Below are 27,007 nucleotides of genomic sequence, written 5' to 3'. Positions count from 1 at the left end.
CTGGGGGAGCCCTCTCACCCCACCCACCTCACAGGGTGTCTGTTATGGGGGAGGAAGGGAAAGGAGATTGTAGGTCGCTCTGAGATTCTGTCCTTGAAAGGGCAGCTTCTGGGGGAGCCCTCTCACCCCACCCACCTCACAGGGTGTCTGTTATGGGGGAGGAAGGGAAAGGAGATTGTAGGCCGCTCTGAGATTCTGTCCTTGAAAGGGCAGCTTCTGGGGGAGCCCTCTCACCCCACCCACCTCACAGGGTGTCTGTTATGGGGGAGGAAGGGAAAGGAGACTGTGGACGCTCTGAGACTCTGTCCTTGAAAGGGCAGCTTCTGGGGGAGCCCTCTCACCCCACCCACCTCACAGGGTGTCTGTTATGGGGGAGGAAGGGAAAGGAGACTGTAGGCCAGTCTGAGACTCTGTCCTTGAAAGGGCAACTTCTGGGGGAGCCCTCTCAGCCCCACCCACCTCACAGGGTGTCTGTTGTGGGGGAGGAAGGAAAAGGAGACTGTAGGCCAGTCTGAGACTCTGTCCTTGAAAGGGCAGCTTCTGGGGGAGCCCTCTCACCCCACCCACCTCACAGGGTGTCTGTTGTGGGGGAGGAAGGGAAAGGAGATTGTAGGCCGCTCTGAGATTCTGTCCTTGAAAGGGCAGCTTCTGGGGGAGCCCTCTCACCCCACCCACCTCACAGGGTGTCTGTTATGGGGGAGGAAGGGAAAGGAGATTGTAGGTCGCTCTGAGATTCTGTCCTTGAAAGGGCAGCTTCTGGGGGAGCCCTCTCACCCCACCCACCTCACAGGGTGTCTGTTATGGGGGAGGAAGGGAAAGGAGATTGTAGGTCGCTCTGAGATTCTGTCCTTGAAAGGGCAGCTTCTGGGGGAGCCCTCTCACCCCACCCACCTCACAGGGTGTCTGTTGTGGGGAAGGAAGGGAAAGGAGATTGTAGGTCGCTCTGAGATTCTGTCCTTGAAAGGGCAGCTTCTGGGGGAGCCCTCTCACCCCACCCACCTCACAGGGTGTCTGTTATGGGGGAGGAAGGGAAAGTAGACTGTATGCCAGTTTAAGACTCTGTCCTTGAAAGGGCAGCTTCTGGGGGGCCCTATCACCCCACCAACCTCACAGGGTGTCTGTTGTGGGGGAGGAAGGGAAAGGAGATTGTGGCCACCCTGAGATTCTGTCCTTGAAAGGGCAACTTCTGGGGGAGCCCTCTCACCTCACCCACCTCACAGGGTGTCTGTTGTGGGGGAGGAAGGGAAAGGAGACTGTAGGCCACTCTGAGACTCTGTCTTTGAAAGGGCAGCTTCAGGGGGAGTCCTCTCAGCCCCACCCACCTCACAGGGTGTCTGTTATGGGGGAGGAAGGGAATGGAGACTGTAGGCCAGTCTGAGACTCTGTCCTTAAAAGGGCAGCTTCTGGGGGAGCCCTCTCACCCCACCCACTTCACAGGGTGTATATTGTGGGGGAGGAAGGGAAAGGAGACTGTAGGCCGCTCTGAGACTCTGTTCTTGAAAGGGCAGCTTTTGTGAGAGTTCTCTCAGCCACACTCACCTCACAGGGTTTCTGCGGTGGGGGAGGAAGGGAAAGGAGATTGTGAGCTGCTCTGAGACTCCGAGTGAAGGGCAAGGTATACATCCAGTCAGCTCCTCCTCCTCCTTCCTCTTCTTCTCTGCAGCCCTCTGATCTCCACAAAATGTCATTGGAGAACCATCTTGGTGTGGTGGTTAAGTGCACGGACTGTTATCTGGGAGAACCACTCCACTTGCAGCTGCTGGAACGGCCTGGGGTCAGCCAGAGCTCTCGCAGAGGTGGTCCTTAAAAGGGCAGCTTCTGGGAGAGCTCTCTCAGCCCTACACAGGGTGTCTGTTGCAGAGGAGGAATGTAAAGGAGATTGTGAGCCGCTCTGAGACTCTGACATTCAGAGTGGAGAGTGGGGTATAAATCCAATATCATCATCTTCTTCTACCTGCTTCTCTACCCCCCACACTTCTCTTCTCTTCTCTGGAAGGTGTCAGGTGGCTGTGCGGAAGGGACGCATGCCCCACCTTTCTGTGCTTCTTGAACAACATGTGCTCTTGGATGTTCTGTTTCTATTTCTTTGGCCCTAGCTTACGTCCACAAGGGGGGGAATAGCTTTAATCAAGCTAAATGGCATTCCTCGTTGGCTTTGATCAGAGCAGGCCCACCAATAAGCGAATTGGGTTGCTTAATGGCTTCTGGGTGGCTTTGATCTGAAGACTCCCCCCTTTTGGCCTGGTGCTTCCTCTCTAGCCTAGCTGTTCCAGAAGCTTTTGTTGCTAGGGAGGGTGGCATTTAAAGATTTGAGACGTATGAGGCAGTTGTATGTCATAGAGGGGAGAGGCTGGTGGGAGAACTCCTTGGAACAAAAAAAAGGTGGGGGAGAGAAACTCAACCCAAATCTAAACAGTGTAATAGAGGGCCAAGCTCCCTAGAACACAAGCCATTTAAATGTGTAACATTTAATATGAAGCATACACAACAATGAATTTTAAAGCATATTGTCTGAATATCAGACTGCTTAAAATTTGCAGACCATTTCAAACATACATTTGATGGACTTCCAGTCACCACAATGACCGTATGCATTTCAGCCCCCAAGGGCCTTCCTCACTGGTTGCACATATAAATATAAAATGTGCAAAGACACACACATCTAGGAATGAAAATGATAGAAAGCCAGGGGTAGCTTTTTACATGATGTGTGGTTATTTAAAATTATATAAAGTAGGCCATAGCTGGATAGTCCTGAAAACTTCACACACACATCAGCATATTCACTTTTATGGTTCTCTGGTGCAGAGTATCTAATATCACTGGGTGTGAGGTAACACCCTCAAAAGTTGCTTCCTGAATTTTGGCAGCCTCACAGAATGGGAGCATGAGCTGGGTGAGAGCCAGTTTGGTGTAGTGGTTAAGTGTGCGAACTCTTATCTGGTGGAATCGGGTTTGATTCCCCGCTCCTCCACCTGCATCTGCTGGAATGGCCTTGGCTCTCGCTGGAGTTGTCCTTGAAAGGGCAGCTGCTGGGAGAGCCCTCTCAGCCCCACCCACCTCACAGGGTGTCTGTTATGGGGGAGAAGATATAGGAGATTGTAAGCCGCTCTGAGTTTCTTGATTCAGAGAGAAGAGCGGGGTATAAATCTGCAATTCTTCTTCTTTATCCGTTTGGCTTGTGTTTGATTCCAGGGTCACTGGAGGGGAACTCTTTGAAGATATTGTGGCCAGGGAATACTACAGTGAAGCCGATGCAAGGTAAGAGTGTCTTGTGGAAGTCTCCCGTAATTTCCGCTGGCCATGCTGTGACGTGCAGCCCTGCTCACCTTTGACTTTCTATGCCCTCATTTGTGCATTGAATTCCACTTGGCTTTTGCACAGAGTTCTCGATGGTCCCCCTTGAGAAGCCCCCGTGCTGTATAATAAAGTCACAGAGTTGGAAGGGACCTCAAGGGTCATCTAGTCCAACCCCCTACACAATGCAGAACATTCAGAACTAAGTCTCCCCACCCCCCGCCACATCCCCAGTGACCCCTGCAGGCTCCATGCCCAGAAGATGGCAAAAAAAAAAAAAAAAACCCTCCAGGATCCCTGACCAAACTGGCCTGGAGAACAGTTGCTTCCTGACCCCAAAGTGCCAGTCAGCATTTCCCTGGGTGTGCAAGAAAGGGCCACGAGAACTAATCACTGATGCAGCCCTCCCTCCCATAGTCTGCCTAAGTTCACAGTATCAGCAGTGCTGTCAGATGGCCATCCAGCCTCTGCTTAAATCCTCCAAAGAAGGAGAGCCCACCCCCTCCCGAGGAAACCTGTTCCACTGAGGAAGTGCTCTCTCTGTCAGGAAGGCCTTCCTAATGTTCCTCTTAATTTAATTTCAACCTGTTGATTCTGGTCTGACCTTCTTGGGCCACAGAAAACAGGTCTGCACCATCCTCTGTATGACAGCCCTTCAAGAGGGAGAAAAGCATGGTATAAATGAAGTAAATGTTCGCCATTTGGAGACCAGAGACAATAATGAGAGGGAGAGAAGCCAAGTAACAAAGTACATTCTGGTTCATAAAAACCAGGGCTTTTTTTGTAGCAGGAACTCCTTTGCATATTAGGCCACATACCCTTGATGCAGCCAGTCTTCCAAGAGCTTACAGGGCTTTTCTCACTGGGCCTACTGTAAGCTCCAAGAGGATTGGCTACATCACAGGGGTGTGAGGCCTAATATGCAAAGGAGCTCCTGCTACAAAAAAAGTCCCGAAAAAACCCATTGGCCACATTCATTCATTGCCACAAAACTCCAGTTGTCTGTGATGGGCAAGAGCACAGCTCCTTTTCAGACTCACGCACTCCCTTCCCATTCTAATTTGAGTTGTGGTCTGGCAAGTCTTGAATCAGGTTCCAGTTCATCATAATGTCTGTGAGCAGCTGTCTGGGCCAGCCAGAGCTGGTTACTGCCCACAAACCACTATTCTGTTCGCTGGAGTGACAGTGAAGTTTAAAATGCTAGTTTGTGGAGAGACCTCTCACTCCAGCCGGCTTGAGCAGCTGCGTTCAGATGGAACAGCAAGTCGAAGTTTGAATTGGAGTTCCCCAAGGAAGAAGGAGAGCAGGACAACCCATCATTCATAGAGGTTTAGAGCAATGCTTGAATGTGCGAGTGGTGCACAAACTCTGGTTTCCTCTGTTAGAAACTGGTTAGATTGAAGGCTGCCTCTAAAGCAGGGGTGTCAAACTCATTTGTTATGAGGGCTGGATCTGACCTAAATGAGATCTTGTCAGGCTGGTCCATGTGTGTTCCTAGTTTAGAGTAGGTAGCAGAGATATAAGCTTTATAGAGAACACAGACAAACACAAAGGGTTTTTTTTTAAAAAAAATCCTTAAAATAAAACATGTTTTAAACATTAGCAGTCATTAATCTTAAAGGTGCTTTTTTAATATTTCTCCTATGGGATCCAGGGAACTGGGCGAAGGAAGCTCTGGCTCTTTCCTTCCTTCCGCAGGGGACCAGGAGGGGGAGGAGCCTCAGCCAATAGAAGGAAGAGAGGCTTGGCTCAGTAGCTCTGATGTGCAATTGAGAGAGCCTGGCAAAGCAAGCTCTGCCTTTCCCCCCTTCTTCCCCAAGGGAGGAGCCTCAGCCAATGGAGAAGATCGAGGTTTTGCTCTGTAGCTCCTGTGTGATTGAGCAAGCCTGGCAAAGCAAGCTGTGATGCAGAAGGAAGCAAAAGAGAGGGAGAAGGAAACAGATGACAGTCAGTTGCTTGGGGGCCTGATTTGACCCCTGGGCGTCATGTTTAACCCCCTGCTCTAAAGAAAGGCATCTTCAAAGGTCAGGCCTGTGCCCATGAGGGCTATCCAGGCTGAAACTTGTCTGAACCCGGATTGTGCACTCTGTCTTGTCAGAGGCTTTGGGCTGAGGTCACTGCTTTTCCAGCTGCCCCATTTTGCAGTTGGTGAAGGAGGGAGACCTCAGGCTGCCTGGACTGTAGCTTTGGACCACCAGGGCCCCCTCTCTGAGTCGCTGTCCCCAGTTCAACCCCAGCTTCCCCGGCCTTCTCTTTCTCCAGCCCCAATCGGTCTAGCGCTGTCCTGGGTGAGTCATTGCTAGCTGGCTTGTCCTTTCGCTGCGCGGAGCTGCATTCCAGAGCAGGCTGAGAAAGTCAGTGAGTGAGTGAGCGGGAGCAACCGAGTTCGTGCCAATCTGACTTCCCCCGTCCTTGTTGCGCTTTTGGCCATTTTTGGCCAGAAAGTCTCCTGCTTTGGAGCTGTCCCTGTTCTAATTATACTTCCCCCCCTCTTTTGGGATGGAAGAGATAGTCAGAGCCGGCCCCTTTGGCTGGGCAGGGGGGAACAGCCGTGTCCTTTCCCAGAGCGACTCTCTGCCCTCAAAGCAAATCCTTCACACATCCCCCTCGGCCTCCTCTGATCGCCAGCCGGCCCTCCAGAGAGATTGGCACGATGATCAGGCATAGCCAAGGGGAGGCTATGAGTCTGCAGATTTCCCCAAGAACAAACACCTCTGGGATATTCAGGGCTTTTTGTTGTAGCAGGAGCTCCTTTGCATATTAGGCTACACCCCCCTGATGTAGTCAGTCCTTCAAGAGCAGGCCCTGTAAGAAGAGCCCTGTAAGCTCCAAGAGGATTGGCTACCTCAGGGGTGTGTGGCCTAAGATGCAAAGGAGTTCCTGCTACAAAGAAAGCCCTGGGTGTGATGCAGAGCTGGTTCAGAGGCAGACACCTTCATGCATCCAAGAGGTTTCCTTCCTTGCCACAAGTCACTTACGTGCCCGAGCTGCCATGACTACTTCCCCCCCACTGTCTGGGAGCCTCTAGGATGTGACTGATTGTTCCCAGAAATTCAACTGCTGCCTTTTTTTCCCTGGCGCAGGCTGTGTGGGTGTGTTGTTGTCCTGACACGATACTTACAAATAACACGCTGCTCTTTTCTCTGCAGCATCCGTGTGAAAACCGCGGGGTGGGGGCTGGTTGGAATGCAGGCAGCTGATTTTCTCTGTGCAGCACTTGAAGGGGGAAGGAGGGGGGGAAGATGGTGACCAAGTGACTGGTGCACTTTCTAGGCAGCTCCCCCCCCCCCCGCAGCAGGCTCATCTGCCTTGCAAGGGGCTTGCACTGACCGCCCCAAGCAGAAGGGTGGGTTGAAGCCCCCCAGGATGTGGGCTGGTGCCTCCTCGATCGACTGATGCAGTGCAGCCCCATAGCCAGGATTTGAAGAATTGGGGGGCCCTGGTTGTTTTAAGGGGGCACATAGTGACCCCAACCTCCATGGCCTTCTCTCCTATCGCCGCCGAGGAGGAAAGCTGCCAGCTCGCTGCCATACAGCCTGCCCCCTCCCCACAGTTGCCCCAAGGTGATTCCTTTCCACCTCTCTTCCAGCAGCTCTGGTGGGGAGCCACTCAGAGGTTTAGATACGTGCCGTATGGTCTCCTGCCCTTACCTGTAGCATGATCCAGCTAGGCAAGCCCGGCGTGACAAGGGGGGGGCGGGTGGAAGGCGCCACCAAGTCGCAGCTGACTTCTGGGGCTACAAGACCTCTGATTCAGATTCCTTCCTGTCGGAGGGCGAGCCGAGGCTGCCCAAGTGCAGCTCCCACCCTTGCTTGGAGCCAGCAAGACCAGGCCAGAAAACCCCTGCAGGTGAACATCACCTCTCCACTGATCCCCAGCCCAGGACTGCAGCCGGGGCCTCCACTTGTGTGCACCAGCCTACCCTACCCTGCCCTGCCTGGCAAAGAAAGCCTGCAATGGAGCCATCCACTCCCTACCCCCGCCACCCCACTTGAGGGCAAAACGGCCTCCAGTCCAACGTCAGCCCAACGCGGAGCTTAACTTCAGTCCTGGGTGCTGAAAGTGCCCCGTTGTTTCTGCTTGCTGAGGGGTCAGAGATTTCTTCCAGCCCCTAAGGAAGCAGAAGCAACGCGGAGCTTAACTTCAGTCCTGGGTGCTGAAAGTGCCCTGTTGTTTCTGCTTGCTGAGGGGTCAGAGTTTTCTTCCAGCCCCTAAGGAAGCAGAAGCAACGCAGAGCTTAACTTTCAGTCCTGGACTCTGAAAGTGCCCTGTTGTTTCTGCTTGCTGAGGGGTCAGAGATTTCTTCCAGCCCCTAAGGAAGCAGAAGCAACGCAGAGCTTAACTTTCAGTCCTGGACTCTGAAAGTGCCCTGTTGTTTCTGCTTGCTGAGGGGTCAGAGATTTCTTCCAGCCCCTAAGCAAGCAGAAGCAAGGTGGAGCTTAACTTTCAGTCTTGGGTGCTGAAAGTGCCCCATTGTTTCTGCTTGCTGAGGGGTCAGAGATTTCTTCCAGCCCCTAAGGAAGCAGAAGCAACGCAGAGCTTAACTTTCAGTCCTGGACTCTGAAAGTGCCCTGTTGTTTCTGCTTGCTGAGGGGTCAGAGATTTCTTCCAGCCCCTAAGCAAGCAGAAGCAAGGTGGAGCTTAACTTTCAGTCTTGGGTGCTGAAAGTGCCCCATTGTTTCTGCTTGCTGAGGGGTCAGAGATTTCTTCCAGCCCCTAAAGAAGCAGAAGCAACTGTGTATGATCACGTCCCCTAAGCAAGCAGAAGCAACGGTGTATGATGACGGCAGAATGGAGAAGGATGCAGCCGAGGCACTGGAGGCTGGTTAGGGGCCCCTCATAGCTACAGGCCTGATGCAGTGGCTCCCAGACTTTTTGGCACCAGAGACCTGTTTTGTGGAATAATTTTTCCACGGGCTGGGGGTGGAGTTGCTGGGGTTTTTGCTGCTCCCATGTCCTGCCCCAGCCCCCCATGGGGGTCTTTAAATGAGTGGTAGGCAAAGAGGGGCACCAAAGAAGAGGTACAAGGACTCCTTGAAGAAATCCCTTAGCACCTGTCACATCAACCATCACCAGTGGTCTGACCTAGCCTCAGATCGCAAAGCATGGAGGCACACCATCCACCAGGCTGTCTCTTCCTTTGAGAACACACGCATAGCTGGTCTTGAGGACAAAAGGAGATTGAGGAAGAATCGCACTGCTACAGCACCAACCCCAAATCAGACTTTTCCCTGCAGCCGCTGTGGCCGGACCTGCCTGTCCCACATTGGTCTTGTCAGCCACCAGCGAGCCTGCAGCAAACGTGGACTATTGCACCCTTCTTAAATCTTCGTTCGCGAAGCCAAGCCGAGAGAGAGAGAGAGGCAAAGGTCACTGCTGCACTGGGACCCAGGCGGATGAAAGTGGTGGTGCTTCCCCTGCAAAAAGAGCCAGCTTTGGAGTGAGGCCGGGCTGCCTCTTTTGTCTGCCCTGGTCCTGGGAGGGCAAAAGTGACAGGGTAGCTCTGCCTCCCTCCACAGCCCGGTCCCAGTCCACGGACCCCTGGACTGATGGGCCTCCATGGGGTGTGCGAGGGGCTCTCTCATGTGGATACTTGTGGGCCACTGGGGAAATGCTTGAAGTATCCGGCAGGAGGAATAGAAAAATAAAGGCAAAAGAGCGTGCATTGTGCTAATGATGTTCCAATGCAAGATTCCTGATTAAATCCAACTGTAGTTTTGTTTGTTGGGTTTTTTGTTTTCATGTTGTGATCAACATAGCGTGTATCTTATTGCCCCTTTAGTGCTGTGGGGATATGCCACACCAGTGTTCTTAAATGTGCATGTGTGACTGTCTGCAGCCTGGCTGGAATATGATGTGGAGGTCTTTAGCCAAGCTGCCCGTGGAACTGTGCTGCACAAGTCCCTTGTGAAACCCACTTGAGAAGACGCTGTCCAAAGCACGGCAGGGCTGAGACCCCAGCAGCCACGAGCAGCCCAGACAGCGTGGGGAAACAGAAGTGCTGAGATCTCCCCACGACCACCAACAGGGAAGCAGCACTTGTATTGAAAGCCATTAGAAATGTCACTTAACTGTTTAAATGTGTCTTGCATATTGTTACGTCTGGGTCCTGCTGATTTTGATTGGAAGGTGTTTTCTGCTTTGGGAGCTTAAATGTGGTTTATAAAATGAAGTGTGATTTATAAAGTTGTGTGTACATACACACACACATACGCACACACAAATGAGTAATATTCTTTTCCCCCCTCTCCTCTTCCTGTTCTTCAGCCACTGCATTCACCAGATTTTGGAGAGCGTCAATCATATCCATCAGCATGATATTGTGCACAGGGACTTAAAGGTAATCCTTGCTTTGTTGCCTTTTATTGTCAGTTTCAGAGGTCAAGGTTGGTAGAAGCAGATGGAATAGAGACGGCCTCACAGACGGAGCTTCTTTCCTCACTGAGTTGACTCCAGCGACAAGGGCGTGCTTGCTCCATAGTCATCCATTTAACATTCTCTCCAATCTTGCACACGGCTCAGTCTCCCATCTGGAAGTCATCATGGAGTAAATGCTCACACTTGCATTCGTAGCAGGATGTTTCAGGGCTCTGTGTCCAAAGCTGCTGTGTGCCTATCAGCCCTCTGGGGGTTTTTAGATGTTTCTCGAGCACAGTGACAGGAAAAGCCCTCTTCCCCCTACACCTGTGAGCCTGGAGGGGCAGCTGATGTGTTTTCCGCAAAGGAGATCCAGACAGAAATGAGCACTGGGTGAATTTGTTGCGAGGGAAACTGCTGTATGTGAGGACCTAAGAGAAGACTGATATGGGTGCTCCTGCCGGGCTCATTGGAGCCTGTCGGACTGAGCTTGGGGGCTCGGGAACAAGGGGCAGGAGGATCCACATCCCTGCTCCAATCACGGGCCCCTGCTGGTTTGAATGATCCAATCACGGGCTTGTGCAGAACCCTGGGTTGTATATAGCTGGCCCAGTTCTCCAGTCTTAGAGTGCAGCCCTATTCTTTGCTGTACTAGGAACCAAACCAGAGAGGCTTTGCAGTGCAGCTGCAATAGGTCGGCACTGAAGGCTGCAGCGTTGGCCCAGAACGGCGCTTGAGCGGTTCTGCCTTGAGTAGCTGCTGGCTGGATTGTCTGGCCCATCCATTAAGCAGCCCCAGGGAACGAGGGAGGGGCTGAGAGACTTGCCGGAGGTGGTTGTGCATGGTGGGGCTGCGTCTGAAACCTGGAGCACTGTCTTAATGCTTGGGCCTCAACAAAAATAGCCCTGTTTTGTTTCAAGATGTGCAGGCAAGGAGGTGGCGGCTTTGTGACACTTTTGTGGCTGTCCACAACTTGTAAACTTCCAGCTGGGCATCCCCTGCTTGCAACGCAGGAAAAGTGCACATCTGCCACACGCCCCCTCCCCAGCTGCAAATCCCAGACTGCTGCGATCAGAATGATAGTTTTGCCTTTAGGAAAACTTTGAGATGCATTTAGTTGCATGAGAGTTCTCTTAGCATTCTTATAATCTCAAATAGTTCTTTGTTGGATATAGGCAGGAAGCCTGCTTTCTCGAGCGAATGGATCCATGTCCCTCTTTCACCTCTCCTGTCCCTTCTCCGCCTTCTGGACACTTGGCCGTTCCTTCCTCAGCCACCAGAGCAGTGTGTAGTAGTGGGCGGAGTATTGGCCTAGGGCAGGAGTGGCCAAACTTGCTTAGCATAAGAGCCACATAGAATAAATGTCAGATGTTTGAGAGCCGCAAGACTGGGAGGGAGGAAAAATGGAAAGAAAGGTGGGAAGAAAGCAATAGATGGGAGGAGGGGGGAGAGGTGGAAAGAAAGCAACTTTAACTTTGCATGCATTCTCCAAGCCGCTGGCTTGGCTTTGAGAAGTGATTTGAAGAGACAAGTGCCTTCTCCAAGCTGGGTGACGGAGCAGTGGGGACTTCAAGAGCCACATGTGGCTTCCGAGCCATAGTTTGGCCACCCCTGGCCTAGGGGAAGATCCAGGCTAGCCTGAGCAGTGTCATCTCTGATGATAGCCTTGGATGGGAGACCACCATGGAAGTCCAGGACCATGAGAGGCAAACTACCTCTGAACTTCTCTTGCCTTGAACACCCCAACAAAGGTCACCAAAAGTCATATGTCACTTGAGGGGGGAGGGGGGATGCTGTCATTGGGTCTGGGAAATTCCAGGATTGGTTCTTGGACTCTGGTGTCGTAATGAAAACAGCCACTCCTCACCATATCTCTTCCCTTTCAAATATGAGGCATCTTCTGGTTTCCTTTGGCTTCAGGTGTCCTGTGAGTACAGGGGGGCCTTGTTATCTGGATGCTAGAGTTTGTACCCTAACATGAAGCCTGTGTTATGAGCCTACTCACAACAACCTGCATATGTTTTAGCAAGTGCACAAGTCTCTTATTCACTCCTGCTGGAAGCAGCATTCCCTCTAAGCTGAGTTAGCATGAGCTAGCTCACAGTTTTTGGCTTCCGGCTCATGTGTTTTTGTCTTAGCTCAGGAAGGATGACCCCAGAGCACACTCATTGATGCAGCAGCTCACAACTTGAATGCCAGGAGCTTACGGAGTATAATTTTTGCCCACAGCTTAGAGGGAGCATTCCACAAAAGTTGCAACCAAGTCAGTTGTTGGGCTGCCAGTGGTTCTGGTCTCCTTCCAAAGGATTGCTTTGGGTCGTAGTTCCCTGAGCCTCCCTTAGCCACCCCCATGGGCAAAACCTGAGTCGAGGTGGCAGGCAGGCGGGCACTTGGCTTGGCTCACGTTGCAGCTTCTGATCTGCACTATGGTTAGGAGCAATGTTCCCTCTAAGCTGAGTGAGTGTGAGCTAGCTCAAAATTAGTTTAGCCACTGGCTCAGACATTTTTTTCTTCGTTCGGGAAGGATGGCCTGCAAAGCAAACTAATTTATGCAGTAGCAAATCACTTGCTCATAACTTTAATGCCGGTAGCTCATGAAGTAGAATTTTTGTTCACAGGACTCCACAGCTTAGAGGGAGCATTGGTTAGGAGCATGGATTCCCAAAGGCTGTGACTTGTGCAAAACCTCCGGCTCAACAGGCAAGAAAAAGCCACTTCAGCTGTAACATCCAAGCCTCTCTGCAGAAACATTTCTGAGACCGATTCCCCACTAGCCTCACTCTCCTCTCCTCTGCGGGGCTTCCGTTGGATTTTCACACTATCTGCAGCTCTCTCTGCCTCTTTTGTGCAGCAGACAAGATCCTGTAAAAACCAGTTGCTGTTTGCCATGCAAAAAAGGCAAAACTAGTTGCAGCCCCGGGGCAGAGAGTGTGAAATCCAGAGGAGCGTGAGAGCGGCGTAAGGCTAGTGGGGAATCGGTGTGAGTCTGTCTGGGGTTTGGTGCAGGTTACAGTTTCAGATGCATCGAAGATCCAAGGTCAGCTTCTGTTTGCTCTGCTTTGCAGCATTCAAAACTGTTTTTAGCTCTCCACTAGACACATAGATTGAGCTGCAAGATGCTGGAGTTTTTTTTATAACCGGGCGACTTTGGCATCCTAGCAGGCAGCCTTTCGGTCCTGGCTGGAGCAGACTCCCAGATCTCCTCCTCAGCCCAGACTCCTCCATTGTGAAGCTCCTTTTAAAGCATGAAGCTGAGCAGGTCAGGCAGCCTCTCAGAGCAAGATGGGTGAGTGCGGCCTCTTGGATCTGAAGGCAGAGCACATTTTAAGTTTAAATATTTACTTTAAACAGACAGGCACGAAGCAGTTGTGGCACAGAAAGCAGTGTCTGCTCTTTGACTTACCAAAGTGATTTCCAAACCGTGTTCTAGGAAACTCTGGCTTTCCTTAGATGTCTGTCAGAGGGATGTCAATGGGAGGTTGACGGTTGACAAATTGCCCAGAAGCCGGACGGGCTGGCCAGCACTGAGCCGCCCCTTGTAAGGCACCACAGTTGTGGAGAGGGTGGGCTGCGTCTGGAGATCCTGCTCCGTTTGGGGCAGCAGCTTGGCCCAGAAGACTGGCCCAGTGGAAAGCGCCATCAAGTCATAGCTGATTTCTGATGTCCTCATGCTGATATCGACTGCTGAGTTGCTAGGAATAAAAGAACCGCCATCTATAATACTACCATGGAACTATCTAAACTGGCAGAACCAGCGCCAGAACACTTTTATTGCTGCCAGATACGTTTAATGTAACTTAAATTATGTTTTTTAACTCAATTAACTGGTTTTTATGTTTAATTTTTTTTTAACTGTTAAATTTAAAGTTTTACCTATTTATGTTAATGTATGGAATGTTGTTAGCCGCCCTGAGCCGCCTGGGCGGGGAGGGCGGGATACAAATAAAAATCTACTACTACTACTATCTACTCATAGGGGTTTTCAAAGCAAGAGGCATTCAGAGGTGGTTTGCCCTTGCCTGCCTCTACACATCGACCCTGGACCTCCTTGGTGGTCTCCCATCCAAGGACTCACCAGGGCTGACGCTGTCTAGCTTCTGAGATCAGGCTAGCCTGGGCCCATCTGATGAAGGCTGCCCCCCCTTCTCTGAAGGAACTGAGGAGCTCTGCGTGGCTTGGGGGAACAGTGACGCTCCAGAGAAGCCTCAGGGGGTTTGTTGTGAGGGAGAAAGGTAAAGGGAGATTGTGACCACTCTGAGATTCAGATATAGGGTGGGATATAAATCCAATTTCTTTTTCTCCTCCTCCTCCTCCTTCTCTGCTTCCTTACTTCCATAGCAGAGAGCTACATGAGGGGCCAGCCCAAAATAAAGGGGGACACCAGTGGCTCAAAACCCTCCAGGGCCTCTCTTTGGGAACACTGACTTGAAGAAATGTCTCCCCTCAAGCTCCTGGGTTTAGTCCGGTCCTGGGTTGGTGGTCTGGAAGGACTCAGTCCTCCCTCCCCAGCCCGAGGCCATCAGCCAGCAGTTCCCAATGCAGGCTCAACAGACGGTGTTGGTGAGGAACACTCATCCCCCTCCCTCAAAGAAGAACAGCAGAAGAGCCCTGCTGTTTTAGGCCAGGGAGCATCCATCCAGTCATGTCTCATGCAGGGGCCAGGCAGTTCCTCACCAGCACTGAGGCAGGTCGCTCTCTTCAGGCATCCTGAGGCCAACGGGGAAGTGCCCACTGCTTGGTCGGAGAGGGTCTCTCGCCCACACACCTCTTTCCCAGGAGCTCTGCAGCTGTCCCCAGGATTTCCCAGTTTGCATGTCGCTTCAGCCCCCCCACTGACCACACAGGAGGCCAAAGGGTCTGCCAGGATTACAGATTGTTGTTGTTGTTGTTGTTACATTAAATGTATGAATCGCCTCATCACGGCCATTGCCAGGCTCTAGGTGATGTACAACAAAAGGTACACATAAAACCAATGAAACCAGTGATTTAAAACAGTTGCAACCCAGCGAACATATTTCATAGTGTGCTGTGATTCTGCTTTCCCGGCATTGGGAGCAGCTCTCCCCTTAAGTGGAGGGGGCCCTGTAGAATTATAAAAGGTCCACAGGGCCCTGGTGTCTTCCGGCAGAGAGTTCCACCAGGCGGGAAAAGTCCTGCCCTCGATGAGGACAGCCAGACCTCTTCAGGGCCGGGGATCACAAGTAGATTTCAACCAGCAGAGCGTAGTGCTCTTCCAGGGACACAGTGGAGGAGGCGGTCCCGTAGATACATCGGTTCCAGACCGCTCAAGGCCTTAACCAGAACCTTGAATCTAACTCGGTACTCAGCCAGAAGCCAGTGTAGCTGATGCAGCACAGGTAGAATCTACCTGTGCTGTCTGTGGCGTTCCCGTCAGAACTTGCACCGCTGCATTCTGGACCCAATGGAGTTTCCGGGTTAAAGTCAAGGGTAGTTTTTTTCCAAACAGCAGCTTACATTACAGTTAAGGAAAACAAACAGCTGCTACACAGCAAGTAGATTCAGAAGCAGCCAGATCCAGCAGTTTAAAGCGGGGGTGGGGGGAGGAGCCAGGTGAGAGTCCACATTCAAAGCACATTCAAAGATCAGCAACCACTGGTGGGTTTGCCACACGCATAAGTAATATTGATTTTGGTAATTAGCGTAATGTAGACATGCCAGTTGGTTCATTCCTCTGCATGTGAAGCTGCCTCACACTGAATCAGACTCTGGACTCCTCAAAGTCAGCCTTGTCTGCTCAGATCCCATCCCCTCCTGCCTGGTCCTTTGAACTGAACCTGAACCTTCTGCAGGCCCGGAAGACTCTGCGCCACCAAGCTGTGGCCCCTCTGATTCTGCCCCATTCACTGACAAAACTGCAGAGCTTAGTCTAATGTGAACATTAAAGGTCAGGGGAGCAGAGTCCCCTCTTCCTCTCATGAACATACCAGGCAAGCGGGTTAAGCAAGTCTGTTAATCCACACAGTTGGACTGAAACTGTAAGAAACAGGGCTCAGGGGGTGCCATCTTGCATTGTGGCTTACTTAGCAATGGAAATGCGCCTTGTCTGGTTTGGCTGCTGGGAATTCAGCTAAAAAAAAGAACAGTTCAGATCTGCTTCTGATCAGTTCCGTAACCCACCAGGAGGAGTCAAGTTGGATGTATTTCTTCCTGGATCAGACTGCTGGCTGTGCAAAGATTCGCCCGGCATCGGCGTTCTCCTTTGGCTTCCACAGAAGGCAGCCCCTTGTCTGTCGGGTGAAACAGCAGTGAGCAGCCAGCCCCTTTCCAGGTGGGAGGGAGAAGTAGCCCCCCACAGTGGTGTTGTCTGCAGGAGAGGCCTTGGCACGAGTCCCTGCAGAAATGATCACTTGCCTGGAAACTTCCTGCAGCAGTCCCAAATGGGAGGTCTTTCTAGTTGAAGGCCAATGCCCCGGTCACATGCCAAGTAGGGGCAGATCCCACAGTTATGCCCACAGTTAGCAGCTGGTGCCAACGGATCCAAAGGAAAGCCAAAGGACCAGACCTGGCACCCTTCCCCAGCTGATCCGACACAGAGAGAAAGAGAGAAACAGAATGGTTTCATTGCTGAATTGCAAAGAAGTGCTGTTCCTCTGGACTCGGGAAATGGGTGAAGTGGGGCGACAGATTGTCTGCTCTGCTACAAGCCAAAGTCTGGTATATCTGGGGGAGGCGGTAGGTAAAACATCACCCAACAAAATCTGTGAGTGTGCCTCATAACACCCAGAGCCTGTTTCAAGCATCTCTCGTTATTGTGCACAGTTACGGCTTTGTGTTCTTTCTGGGGGTATTTTTCTGCCCCCAAAACATCCCTGGAAAACATTTGCCATCTCACAGGGAGATGGGTCATTTATTTATTTATTTTGCCAGCCTGTAGATAACTCCACACGTTAATGCTTCCCTCTATCTGTTTTCTGCTGGTGGTAGAAAAAAAGCACAGTGGAATCCAAATCTTTGGTTCTTTGGAGAATTGTTTGCTGCAGGCAGGGGAGGGGTTACCTCCCATGTGTTCAAAAGCCATCTCTTAAGAGCACAAGGTGATCTACCCACTTCTCTGCACATTCTGCCTCAGACAAGGCAACCTGGGTTGACTTTAAGCCCCAGAGTTCTTTCTTAAGAGTGAGATGTTTTGCCTCCTGCCTACCTGAATGTCTGAAATTGCAACCAGGGCATTTGGTCAAGGAACCAACTAAAGTCCCTTCCCTTTTAAAGGAACGGAGAATGTCTTTTCCTGCCTTCTTTGTAGGAGAGCCTTCTGCTGAGGTCTGGAGTGCTGAGCTCCGGGTCTGCTCTCCAGATAGAAGAGAAACCTCTTGCGGCAGCCATGGCAGCCGTTGTCTGATGGAAGGAGGGCAGAAGGTGCCCTTTGGAGGGCATGGCTGCCAGAACCCAGCAGCTTCTGGGGCAAGTCTGCATCTGCCTCCCTCACCACCAGGAACTTGTTGGCAATTTGCCCTCTCTGCCCTCCCCCTTTGCCATGAAGCTGATTTCCTTGGCAATGGGATGCTGCACACATGGGCTGGATGTTTGGACTGGTGACCAAGGTCCCCTCTCAGCTGCAGAGTCTTGTGAGCAAAAATTCTGCTTTGTGAGCTCCTGGTGATCAAGTTGTGAGCTGCTGCCCAAAGTATTGTGCTCTGGGGCTTTTTTCCCTGAGCTAAGACAAAAATGTGTGAGCTGGAAGCTAAAAATTTGTGAGCCAGCTCACACTAACTCGGCTTAGAGGGAACACTGCTGGTGACTCGTGTAATTGGAGGAGGAAAGATCTAGGAATATCAGTTGGGGAGCATGACTGTCAGGGAACCACCAACGGCCCAGGTCTCCCTTTACATTCTGGGGCAGGGTGGCCAAACTTGCTTAATGTAAAAGACGTGTAGAGTACTGGCATCTTGCTGGGGTGATGACCAGAGCGACACTGAACTGGACCCAGTCTCCCCCCCCCCCCCGCCAATGCTCTCACTTGGGTTTAGCACAGAACATTTCCCCCTTTCTGAGGTTTCCTGGCAGTCCTTTGAGCCAAGAGAATGTGGGGTGCTGCAGTAGTTCCCTCTTGGGGGTCACCCTCTGCCTATCCTGGTGGTTGGATGGTCCCCCTCTACCTCCCCCCCCCCCCCAAAAAAAAATTAGACAGGGCTGCCGAGTCTTCCTAGTCCACCCTGTGGTCTGGGGTGTGGTCCTGATTCTTCCTCCAAGTAAGTGGGGTTGACTGTGGATAGATCTTGTTAAGGGGATGTTTGTGACTCTGTAAATACTTTCTGAGCACCCTTTGGTTCCTTTTGAACGGACTCTATGTACATGTTTTAGTTCACTTGGCCTCCCCCCCACCTAAAATTTTAAGAGGTGTGCTGGCTTGCTTGTCCTTTGACCACCCCCCAGCAATGATGCCCCCAGACAGGGGCCTTCCAGAAAAAAATGAGGCCACCTTCTGCAGGGTAGAGTGATCTTGAGCAGGATAGTTAAGCGCTGCGGGTTCTGGGGAGGAGAGTTGAAAGCAGAGGGCTTCTGGACTCTGAGGCACTGCTGGCAGCCCACCAACAGCTCTCTGTTCACAAGTGCATTAACCCCCCTCCCCCCAGCACACACTTGGTCCACATCGGTGCCAAGAACCCAGTGCGCAGCCTTCACAGAGTGGTTACACTTCTGGGCGCTGCTGCTGCTCTAGCAGCTTACAGTGCAGATCACAGCTCTTTCTTCCCAGAAGGACAGAGGCCTGGGTGTTAGATGGCGGAGGGGAGCTGCAGCCCAATCCTTCCTAAACTGCACCACTTTTGGAGGGAGCGTTGCACGTTGAAGCGTTCACGTGGGCAGGGGGGCAAAAGAAAGAAGGGAAGGGGGTCTGGGAAGCATTCTGCCATGTTGCAGTCAGAGGTGGTACAGATGGGGGGTGGGGGAGTGTTGCTGCTCAGCCCTGACCCCCACGTGGGCGTTCCTGCAGCTGCATTTGCACAGTTAAGACCTGAGCTTTATCTTCAGCAACAGGCTCTGAGGGCGTCTTCCTCTCTCAGCACAGGCCAGTGGGCATGAACTGGGGAGTGCTCCTTCCTGCCTCACTTTGCTGGGTTCCCCACACAGAAGTCCCGGGCAGCCTTTTCCCCAGTTTATGTGGTGATGCACCCGTTCCTTGGTCTCAAGAGAAAAGCAGAGCTGCAGGGTACATGCTGTGTTCGCCAGAAGCATCGGGGAGTGCGGAAAATGTATTGGGCTGGGCTTGGCCTCGTTGAGGAATTTGGTGTGCTCTATTTTGTGGCTCATGCATACACTGCCAGTCAGTTCCATGGCCTGTCTTTTGTTTTTTAATGGTGTGACGGAACCGGCCCGATTCTGCCTTCAGACCCGGTCCCGTCAGCTCCCTATTGAGTCGCCAACTCCTGGAGGGAGCTATTTCTCCTCCTGCCCCTTGGGCTCGCTGCCACCACCTGCTCAGTCCCGGGGTTCAGATTGAGAGGAACAGGACTCCCAATCCCCCTCTCCAGCTGTGAGGCTAGGCCTTCAGGTCCTCTGCCACCCTGCACTTGGGTTTCACAGAGACCTCAGCGCTTCTTTGGGGCACCCCTGGAGGATTGGCACCTTATCCAACTGCATGCCTTCCCCCCTTCACCTGGGGCCCCCTTCTGAACACAGCGTGGTCTAAAGCGGTCTGGGGATCTAGGTGGTATAGAGATTGACTGCCAGCATTTAAACAGTAAAAATATATTTATTTAAAAAGAGAAAAAGATAGGAAAAGAAAAACAAAACAAAAACAGTTGCGTTTAAAAAGTTAGCACAGCACAGCACACGCACAGCAAACAGCCTGACAAACAAAATGTGTTATAAACGCGTCCTGCTGGCCCTGATCTAAACTTGCCCTGTCTTGTGAATTACTTACTTAGTCTGCCTGCCTGGGGCCTCCCAGGCAGGAGCCTCCATTGCTCACCACATGCTCGCTCGAGCGCTGGCTTCCAACTGCCCTTCTCTTCCTGCTAACACACATGCCAAGAACAAAAGCACTTCCTGCCTCTCTAGGAGATTTTCCCCCTAGCGTTGTTGGTTTGGCTCTGGAAGGGAGGGGGGGAGTGAGGGGAAGGCTACAAAGCCTGCTGAGGGATTTACTGACCCCTGCCAAATGAAGCACCACCACTGACTAAAATGGCGTTTCTCCACAAATGGTTTGAGGGAATCAGGCATGTGCCCCCCAGACTGAGACACAAGAAAAAGGGTTGCTAGGCCTGGCCTTGGGAGGAGAGCTCTGCTTGTAGCCGGCTTAGGGAAGGTTTGCACATGAAGCTCTCTTCCTGCCTGCTGCCTCAGAAGTGGGGTGGGTCACCAGATGTCCCCCTCTACCTTGTAAAAACATGACTAGTGGTCCCTCTAGTTCAGCATCCCATTTCCCATGGTGGCTAATGACCATTACCTAGAAGGCAGGGCCTTGCCCTGAAGCTGCCTCCTTAGCCCAGGCATTCAGAGATGGACTACCTCTGAGCATGGAAGCTCTCTTTAATCATGGTTACGACCGTAGTAGCCATGGACAGACCTTTCCTCTGCAAATTGGTTTAATCTTCTTCTAAAAGTCTCCATGCTAGTAGTGACTGTGAGTCCATCCAGTGACAGTGAATTCTACTGCTTAATGCTTTGTTGAGTGAAACAATTCCTTTCCTGTGACCTGAAAAGTCTGGACAGACAGACAAAACAAACAAATGAAACTTCACTCAGCAAGCCAACGGTCAGTACGAGTGAAAAGCAAGAACTATTCAATAAAACATTTAAGAATAGAATTGGTCTAAAACTAACAGAAATATCTCTGAAATTTAACATCTAAAATCCATACGTAAGAACCTAAAATCTGCACTGGTTAGATATCTTTAAAATTTAGAATCTATACATAGAATTTCACGTCAAATTCTACAGGCTGCTGTGAAAAATTTAGCACAGCTAATAGTAAGTTCACACCCATCAAAAGCTTCCTTAAAATATTGACATCAGAACAACTTAGGTAATTATTAAGCAGGGGGGAAATTACATTAGACCGGACTTCCTGATAGAAACGACTGCAAAACAGAAGATGTCCTACAGATTCTGCCTCTTCAGTGCCACATGGCAGCTTCTCTCCTTGATGGGAGTTTTTTAAAACCCATTTGTGAGAAGCCTCCAGAGGTCCTTACCTGCCCTAGAGAGTGACCATTTCCCCCTACTTCTGTCTTAACCTTTTACCAAAGTCATCCGAATATGCAGCAAGTAATTAAATTGCTTGGGGAGAGAGAAAAAGCAGATCCGTCCCTGGCTAGTATTTGGATGAGAGACCCCCATGCAATACCAGAGTCATGATGCGGGGGCAGCAGGCAATGGCCTCTTGTCTTGACCACCCTACCAGGGGTCCCCATAAGTCGGCCGTGACCCTGCAAACAAAGCAGCCTGCTTGCAGTGGTGATTTTCTGACGCTGTGAGCAAAGAGATACAACTTCTGGGAACTTTGAAGCCGTGGTGGTGCTGGCGGGGCATGCAATACTGATCATCCTATCAAACCTCAACTAATTCTATCGCTTTATTTAACAGCATAAAATGCATCATTTATAACTTAGCATATAAAATGGCAACATGTTTGACATAGTTATGGCATTTAAAAGTTATAAATAGCTTCGTTTTTTATAAGCAAAATTGCAAATGGACCCAATATTTGAGAGAAAACTGCCTGCCAATGTGCCCTCTTAGCACGGGCACCTTAATGTTCACTGTTTGGTGAGAGAAAGCTCAGTTCTCAATGAAACTTTCACAGTTTCCCTTTAGGGCTTTAGTGCAGTTTCTGCCCCACCTCCTCCTGCTCTCCGTGCCTCCTCCAGCAAGGTAGGGCAAGAAGCTATTTGATACACAGTGGCTGCAATCACACATGCTCCATAATCCAGTTTCAATCCACTTTCAATGTACTTTCCAGCTGGATTTTACCGTGTGACCTGACAAAATGCAGTTTGAAAGTACATTGAAAGTGGGTTGAAACTGTGTTGTTGAGCATGAGTGATTGCAGCCCTAGAATCACAGAATCATAGAGTTGGAAGGAACCTCCAGGGTCATCTAGTCCAACCCCCTGCACAATGCAGGAAACTCACAAACACCTCCCCCTAAATTCACAGGATCCACATTGCTGTCAGATGGCCATCTAGCCTCTGTTTAAAAAGGAAGGAGAGCCTACCACCTCCCGAGGAAGCCTGTTCCACTGAGGAATCGCTCTAACGGTCAGGAAGTTCTTCCTAATGTTGAGCCGGAAACTCTTTTGATTTAATTTCAACCCATTGGTTCTGGTCCTATCTTCCAGGCCACAGAAAACAATTCCACACCATCCTCTATATAACAGCCCTTCAAGTACCTGAAGATGGTGATCATATCAGCCACCTCTCAGCCACCTCCTCTCCAGGCTAAACATCTCCAGCTCCATCAACTTTTCCTCATAGGACTTGGTCTCCAGACCCCTCACCATCTCCCTCGCCATCCTCTGGACCCGTTCCAGCTTGTCTATATCCTTCTTAAAATGTGGTGCCCAAAACTGAACACAATACTCCAGGTGAAGTCTTACCAGAGCAGAGTAAAGCGATACCATCACATCACATGATCTGGACTTCTGTTGATATAGCCGAAAATTGCATTTGCCTTTTTAGCCACCGCATCACACTTAACTCATGTTCAGCATATGATCCACTAAGACCCCTAGATCCTTTTCGCACATACTACTGCTAAGACAAGTCTCCCCCATCCTATAACCATGCATTGGAATTTCCCTACCTAAATGCAGAACTTTACATTTATCCCTGTTGAAATTCATTTTATTGATTGTAGCCCAGTTTTCCAGCCTGTCAAGGTCATCCTATATCCTGTTTCTGTCTTCTGTGTTTGCAACCCCTCCCAATTTAGTATCATCTGAAAATTTAATAAACATTTCCTCTATTCCTTCATCCAAATCATTGATAAAGATGTTGAACAAAACAGGTCCCAGGACAGATCCTTGAGGCACTCCACTTGTCACTCCTCTCCAAGAAGATGAAGAACCATTCACAAGCACTCTTTAGGTGCGATCTGTCAACCAGTTACAGATCCACCTAATGGTAACAGGATCCAAACCACATTTTACCAACTTGTCAACAAGGATAGTATGTGGAACTTTATCAAAAGCCTTACTGAAATCAAGATAAACAATGTCTACAGCATTCCCTTGATAAAGCAAGGTAGTCACTTTCTCAAAAAAAGAGATCAAGTTAGTCTGACATGACTTGTTCTTGAGAAAACCATGCTGGCTCTTAGTAATCACATCCATTCTTTCTAAATGTTCCAGGACTGACTGACTGATGATTTGTTCTAAAACTTTTCCAGGTATAGACATCAAGCTGACAGGTCAGTAGTTACCTGGATCCTCCTTTTTTCCCTTCTTGAAGATGGGGACAACATTCGCCCGCCTCCAATCTTCCGGCACCTTTCCTGTTCTCCAAGAATTCTCAACAATAACAGCCAGAGGCTCAGAAATTACATCCGCAAGCTTTTTTAGAACCCTTGGATGTAATTCATCTGGCCCCGAGGACTTCGTTTCATTTAAAGAAACTAGGTGTTTATGTATTACCCCTATTCTGATCCTAGGTTGGAACTTCATACCCTCCTTATATGTTCTGTTTTTGCCATGTTGAGCACCGTTCCCCTCAGAAGAGAAGACTGAGGAAAAGTAGGAATTGAGCAGTTTCGCCCTCTCTTCATTACCTGTTATAATTTCACTTTCTTGCCCTCGCAATGGGCCTTGCTCTTTTTCTTACTCTGAACATAAGAAAATAACCTTTTTTGTTGTTTTTAGCATCTTTGGCCAGCCTAAGCTCATACTGAGCTTTAGCTTTCCTAACTTTTTCTCTACAAGCACTGGTGATTTGTTTATATTCTTCCTTGGTTATAAGGCCCTCCTTCCAATTCCTAAAGGAGTCTTTTTTATTTCTCAAGTCTTTAGAGAGCTGTTTATGGAGCCACTTCGGCTTCTTTAGACTTTTTCCATTTTTTCTTCTCGTAGGAATCATCTGTGATTGCGCTTTCATGGGTTATTGAGGAAGACTCAGCATGGGTTCTGCAAGGGAAGATCTTGCCTCACTAACCTGTTACATTTCTTTGAGGGGGTGAACAAACATGTGGACAAAGGAGACCCGATAGATGTTGTTTACCTTGACTTCCAGAAAGCTTTTGATAAAGTTCCTCATCAAAGGCTCCTTAGAAAGCTTGAGAGTCATGGAGTAAAAGGACAGGTCCTCTTGTGGATCAAAAACTGGCTAAGTAATAGGAAGCAGAGAGTGAGTATAAATGGGCAGTCTTTGCAGTGGAGGACGGTAAGCAGTGGGGATCCGCAGGGCTCGGTACTGGGTCCCATGCTCTTTAACTTGTTCATAAATGATTTAGAGTTGGGAGTGAGCAGTGAAGTGGCCAAGTTTGCGGATGACACTAAATTGTTCAGGGTGGTGAGAACCAGAGAGGATTGTGAGGAACTCCAAAGGGATCTTTTGAGGCTGGGTGAGTGGGCGTCAATGTGGCAGATGCGGTTCAATGTGGCCAAGTGCAAAGTAATGCACATTGGGGCCAAGAATCCCAGCTACAAATACAAGTTGTTGGGGTGTGAACTGGCAGAGACTGACCAAGAGAGAGATCTTGGGGTCATGGTAGATCTCACTGAAAACGTCAAGACAGTGTGCGTTTGCAATAAAAAAGGCCAACGCCATGCTGGGAATTATTAGGACGGGAATTGAAAACAAATCAGCCAGTATCATAATGCCCCTGTATAAATTGATGGTGCGGTCTCATTTGGAGTACTGTGTGCAGTTCTGGTCGCCGCACCTCAAAAAGGATATTATAGCATTGGAGAAAGTCCAGAAAAGGGCAACTAGAATGATTAAAGGGCTGGAGCACTTTCCCTATGAAGAAAGGTTGAAACGCTTGGGACCCTTTAGCTTGGAGAAACGTCGACTGCGGGGTGACATGATAGAGGTTTACAAGATAATGCATGGGATGGAGAAAGTAGAGAAAGAAGTACTTTTCTCCCTTTCTCACAATACAAGAACTCGTGGGCATTTGATGAAATTGCTGAGCAGACAGGTTAAAACGGATAAAAGGAAGTACTTCTTCACCCAAAGGGTGATTAACATGTGGAATTCACTGCCACAGGAGGTGGTGGTGGCCACAAGTATAGCCACCTTCAAGAGGGGTTTAGATAAAAATATGGAGCACAGGTCCATCAGTGGCTATTAGCCACAGTGTGTGTGTATATATAAAATTTTTTGCCACTGTGTGACACAGAGTGTTGGACTGGATGGGCCGTTGGCCTGATCCAACATGGCTTCTCTTATGTTCTTATGTTCAGTATTTTGCTTTTAAGAAACTCCCACCCTTCCTGAACCCCCTTCCTCCTAAGTATTTCTGACCATGGGATTTTACCCAGCATAGTTCTAAGTTTATCGAAGTTTGCCTTTCTGAAGTCCACCCTATAAATCTGACTACGTATAGCTTTTCCTAAGACTGTAAATTCCAAAATCACATGGTCACTACTGCCCAGGGTGCCCACTATTTCCACTTCTTCAATCAATTCCTCCTTGTTGGTGAGAATCAAATCCAAGATAGCAGATCCCCTTGTTTTCTTCTTCACTTCTGGACAAGGAAGTTGTCAGCAAGCCAAGTCAGGAATCTATTAATTTTTCATTTTTAGCAGAGTTGGACTTCCAACAGATGTCCGGGTAATTGAAATCTCCCATGATCACTGTATCCCTTCTCTTGGAGAACTTTGCAGACTGCTGTAGAAGTATCTCATCCAAGTCCTCTGCCTGACTTGGTGGTCTGTAGCAGACCCCCACAGTAATATCAGTTATTTCTTCTTTTATTTTTACCCAAAGACTCTCAACTGAGCTGCCATCCTCAGATTCACGTATTTCCTCACAAGTATATACCTCCTTCACATATACTGCTATGCCTCCGCCATTTCTCATTTGCCTGTCCCTTTTAAATAAGTTGTACCCCTGAATCCTAATTTTCCAGTTGTGAGTGTCATCCCACCAAGTTTTAGTAAGGCCTATTATGTCATAGTCTCCTTCCTTTATTAGGACTTATAGTTCCTCCTGTTTGTTTCCCATACTCTGTGCATTAGTGCAGAGACATCGGAATCCATGTTTTATGCATCCTGAGGGTTTAGTTTCCGTACAAACCTGCAAGTTAACATTACCCAGCGTATGCGCCAGTCTTTGCAAATCTTTAATGTTCTTATCCCCAGTTTCTGGCATCATACGAGGTTTTGAATTATTGTCTCGCTCCCCCATAAAATTTAGCTTAAAGCCCTCCTTATTAGGTCAGCAAGGCTGTTACCAAACACCCTTTTCCCTACCGCCGTAAGGTGCAAACCATCTCCCAATAGAAGACCACCATCTCGAAAGCATAAGCCACAGTCCAGAAATCTGAAACTTTCCTGACGACACCATCAATGCAGCCAGTCGTTTATTTGAAGTATTCTTTCTCGTCCTAAGCCACGGCCTTCAACAGGAAGCACTGACGAGAACACCACCTGTGCGCCCAGCTCCTTCACCTTCTGACCCAGAGCCACATAGTCTTTTCTAATACATTCAGGGCTATGGTGGGCAGCATTGTTCGTTCCCTAGTGTGGGAATGTGGGCTTCTGGTGGAGAGGTGAAAAGAACACCGGAAGGTGTGCAAGAGCTGAAGAGGCAGTGAAAGCCCTGCATCCCTCTTGAGCCCACTTGGTTATCCTTCTAGGTGCAGAAATGCATCTTGGATTTGAGGGGTGCCTGGGTCTACAATATGCCCACCCTGTCTTTGAAAGCGTTTTTTTCAAGAAAGAAAGAAAGAGTTTCACAAGAGGGGTTTTTTCAGTACTCCCCAAATTTCCAGTTTTTCTGCTGGAGAAACTGAAGGGAAAAAAATGCCACGTACAAAATACCTTTTTCTGATTTTTTCTGCCTCCCACCCTGCTTCAGGCCTTCTTGAAATGTGAAGCTTTGTTTTTTAAAAAGATGAGTTCCTGGTCTGCAAAATTCTGTAAAATTCAATGTCAAAGAATTGATGCTGCCCCTGGTGGGTGGAGACTGAGCAGGTGGCTCCCTTGGGGTGGGGAGTACGGAGGGGGGGGGGTTCAGTGCTCTTTGCCCCTCCCAGACCCTGACAGAAGCAGAATGAATGATGCAGATGGGGTGGAATTCTAGCAGGAGCTCTTTTGCATATTAGGCCACACACCCCTGATGTAGGCAATCCTCCAAGAGCTTACAAAAAAAAGAACCTTATAAGCTCTTGGAGGATTGGCTACATCAGGGAGGTGTGGCCTAATATGCAAAGGAGCTCCTGTTAGAATTCT

The 27,007-nt window shown here is 49.7% G+C and overlaps 1 protein-coding gene across 25 annotated transcripts in view; it reads left to right on the top strand.

The window, feature by feature from the left end:
• CAMK2G (calcium/calmodulin dependent protein kinase II gamma) overlaps positions 1-27,007 on the top strand; it is a 279,494-nt gene that overhangs the window by 169,380 nt on the left and 83,107 nt on the right. For all 25 annotated transcript variants that reach the window (XM_060236691.1, XM_060236684.1, XM_060236677.1 and 22 more), the window contains exons 5-6: positions 3,196-3,261; positions 9,565-9,637. In XM_060236691.1, the coding sequence (XP_060092674.1) occupies positions 3,196-3,261; positions 9,565-9,637 (139 nt within the window). The remainder of the gene's footprint in view (positions 1-3,195; positions 3,262-9,564; positions 9,638-27,007) is intronic.

Source organism: Heteronotia binoei, chromosome 4, assembly GCF_032191835.1.
Source record: "Heteronotia binoei isolate CCM8104 ecotype False Entrance Well chromosome 4, APGP_CSIRO_Hbin_v1, whole genome shotgun sequence".
NCBI classification, from domain to species: domain Eukaryota; kingdom Metazoa; phylum Chordata; class Lepidosauria; order Squamata; family Gekkonidae; genus Heteronotia; species Heteronotia binoei.
This window is presented reverse-complemented; position numbering and strand designations above follow the sequence as displayed.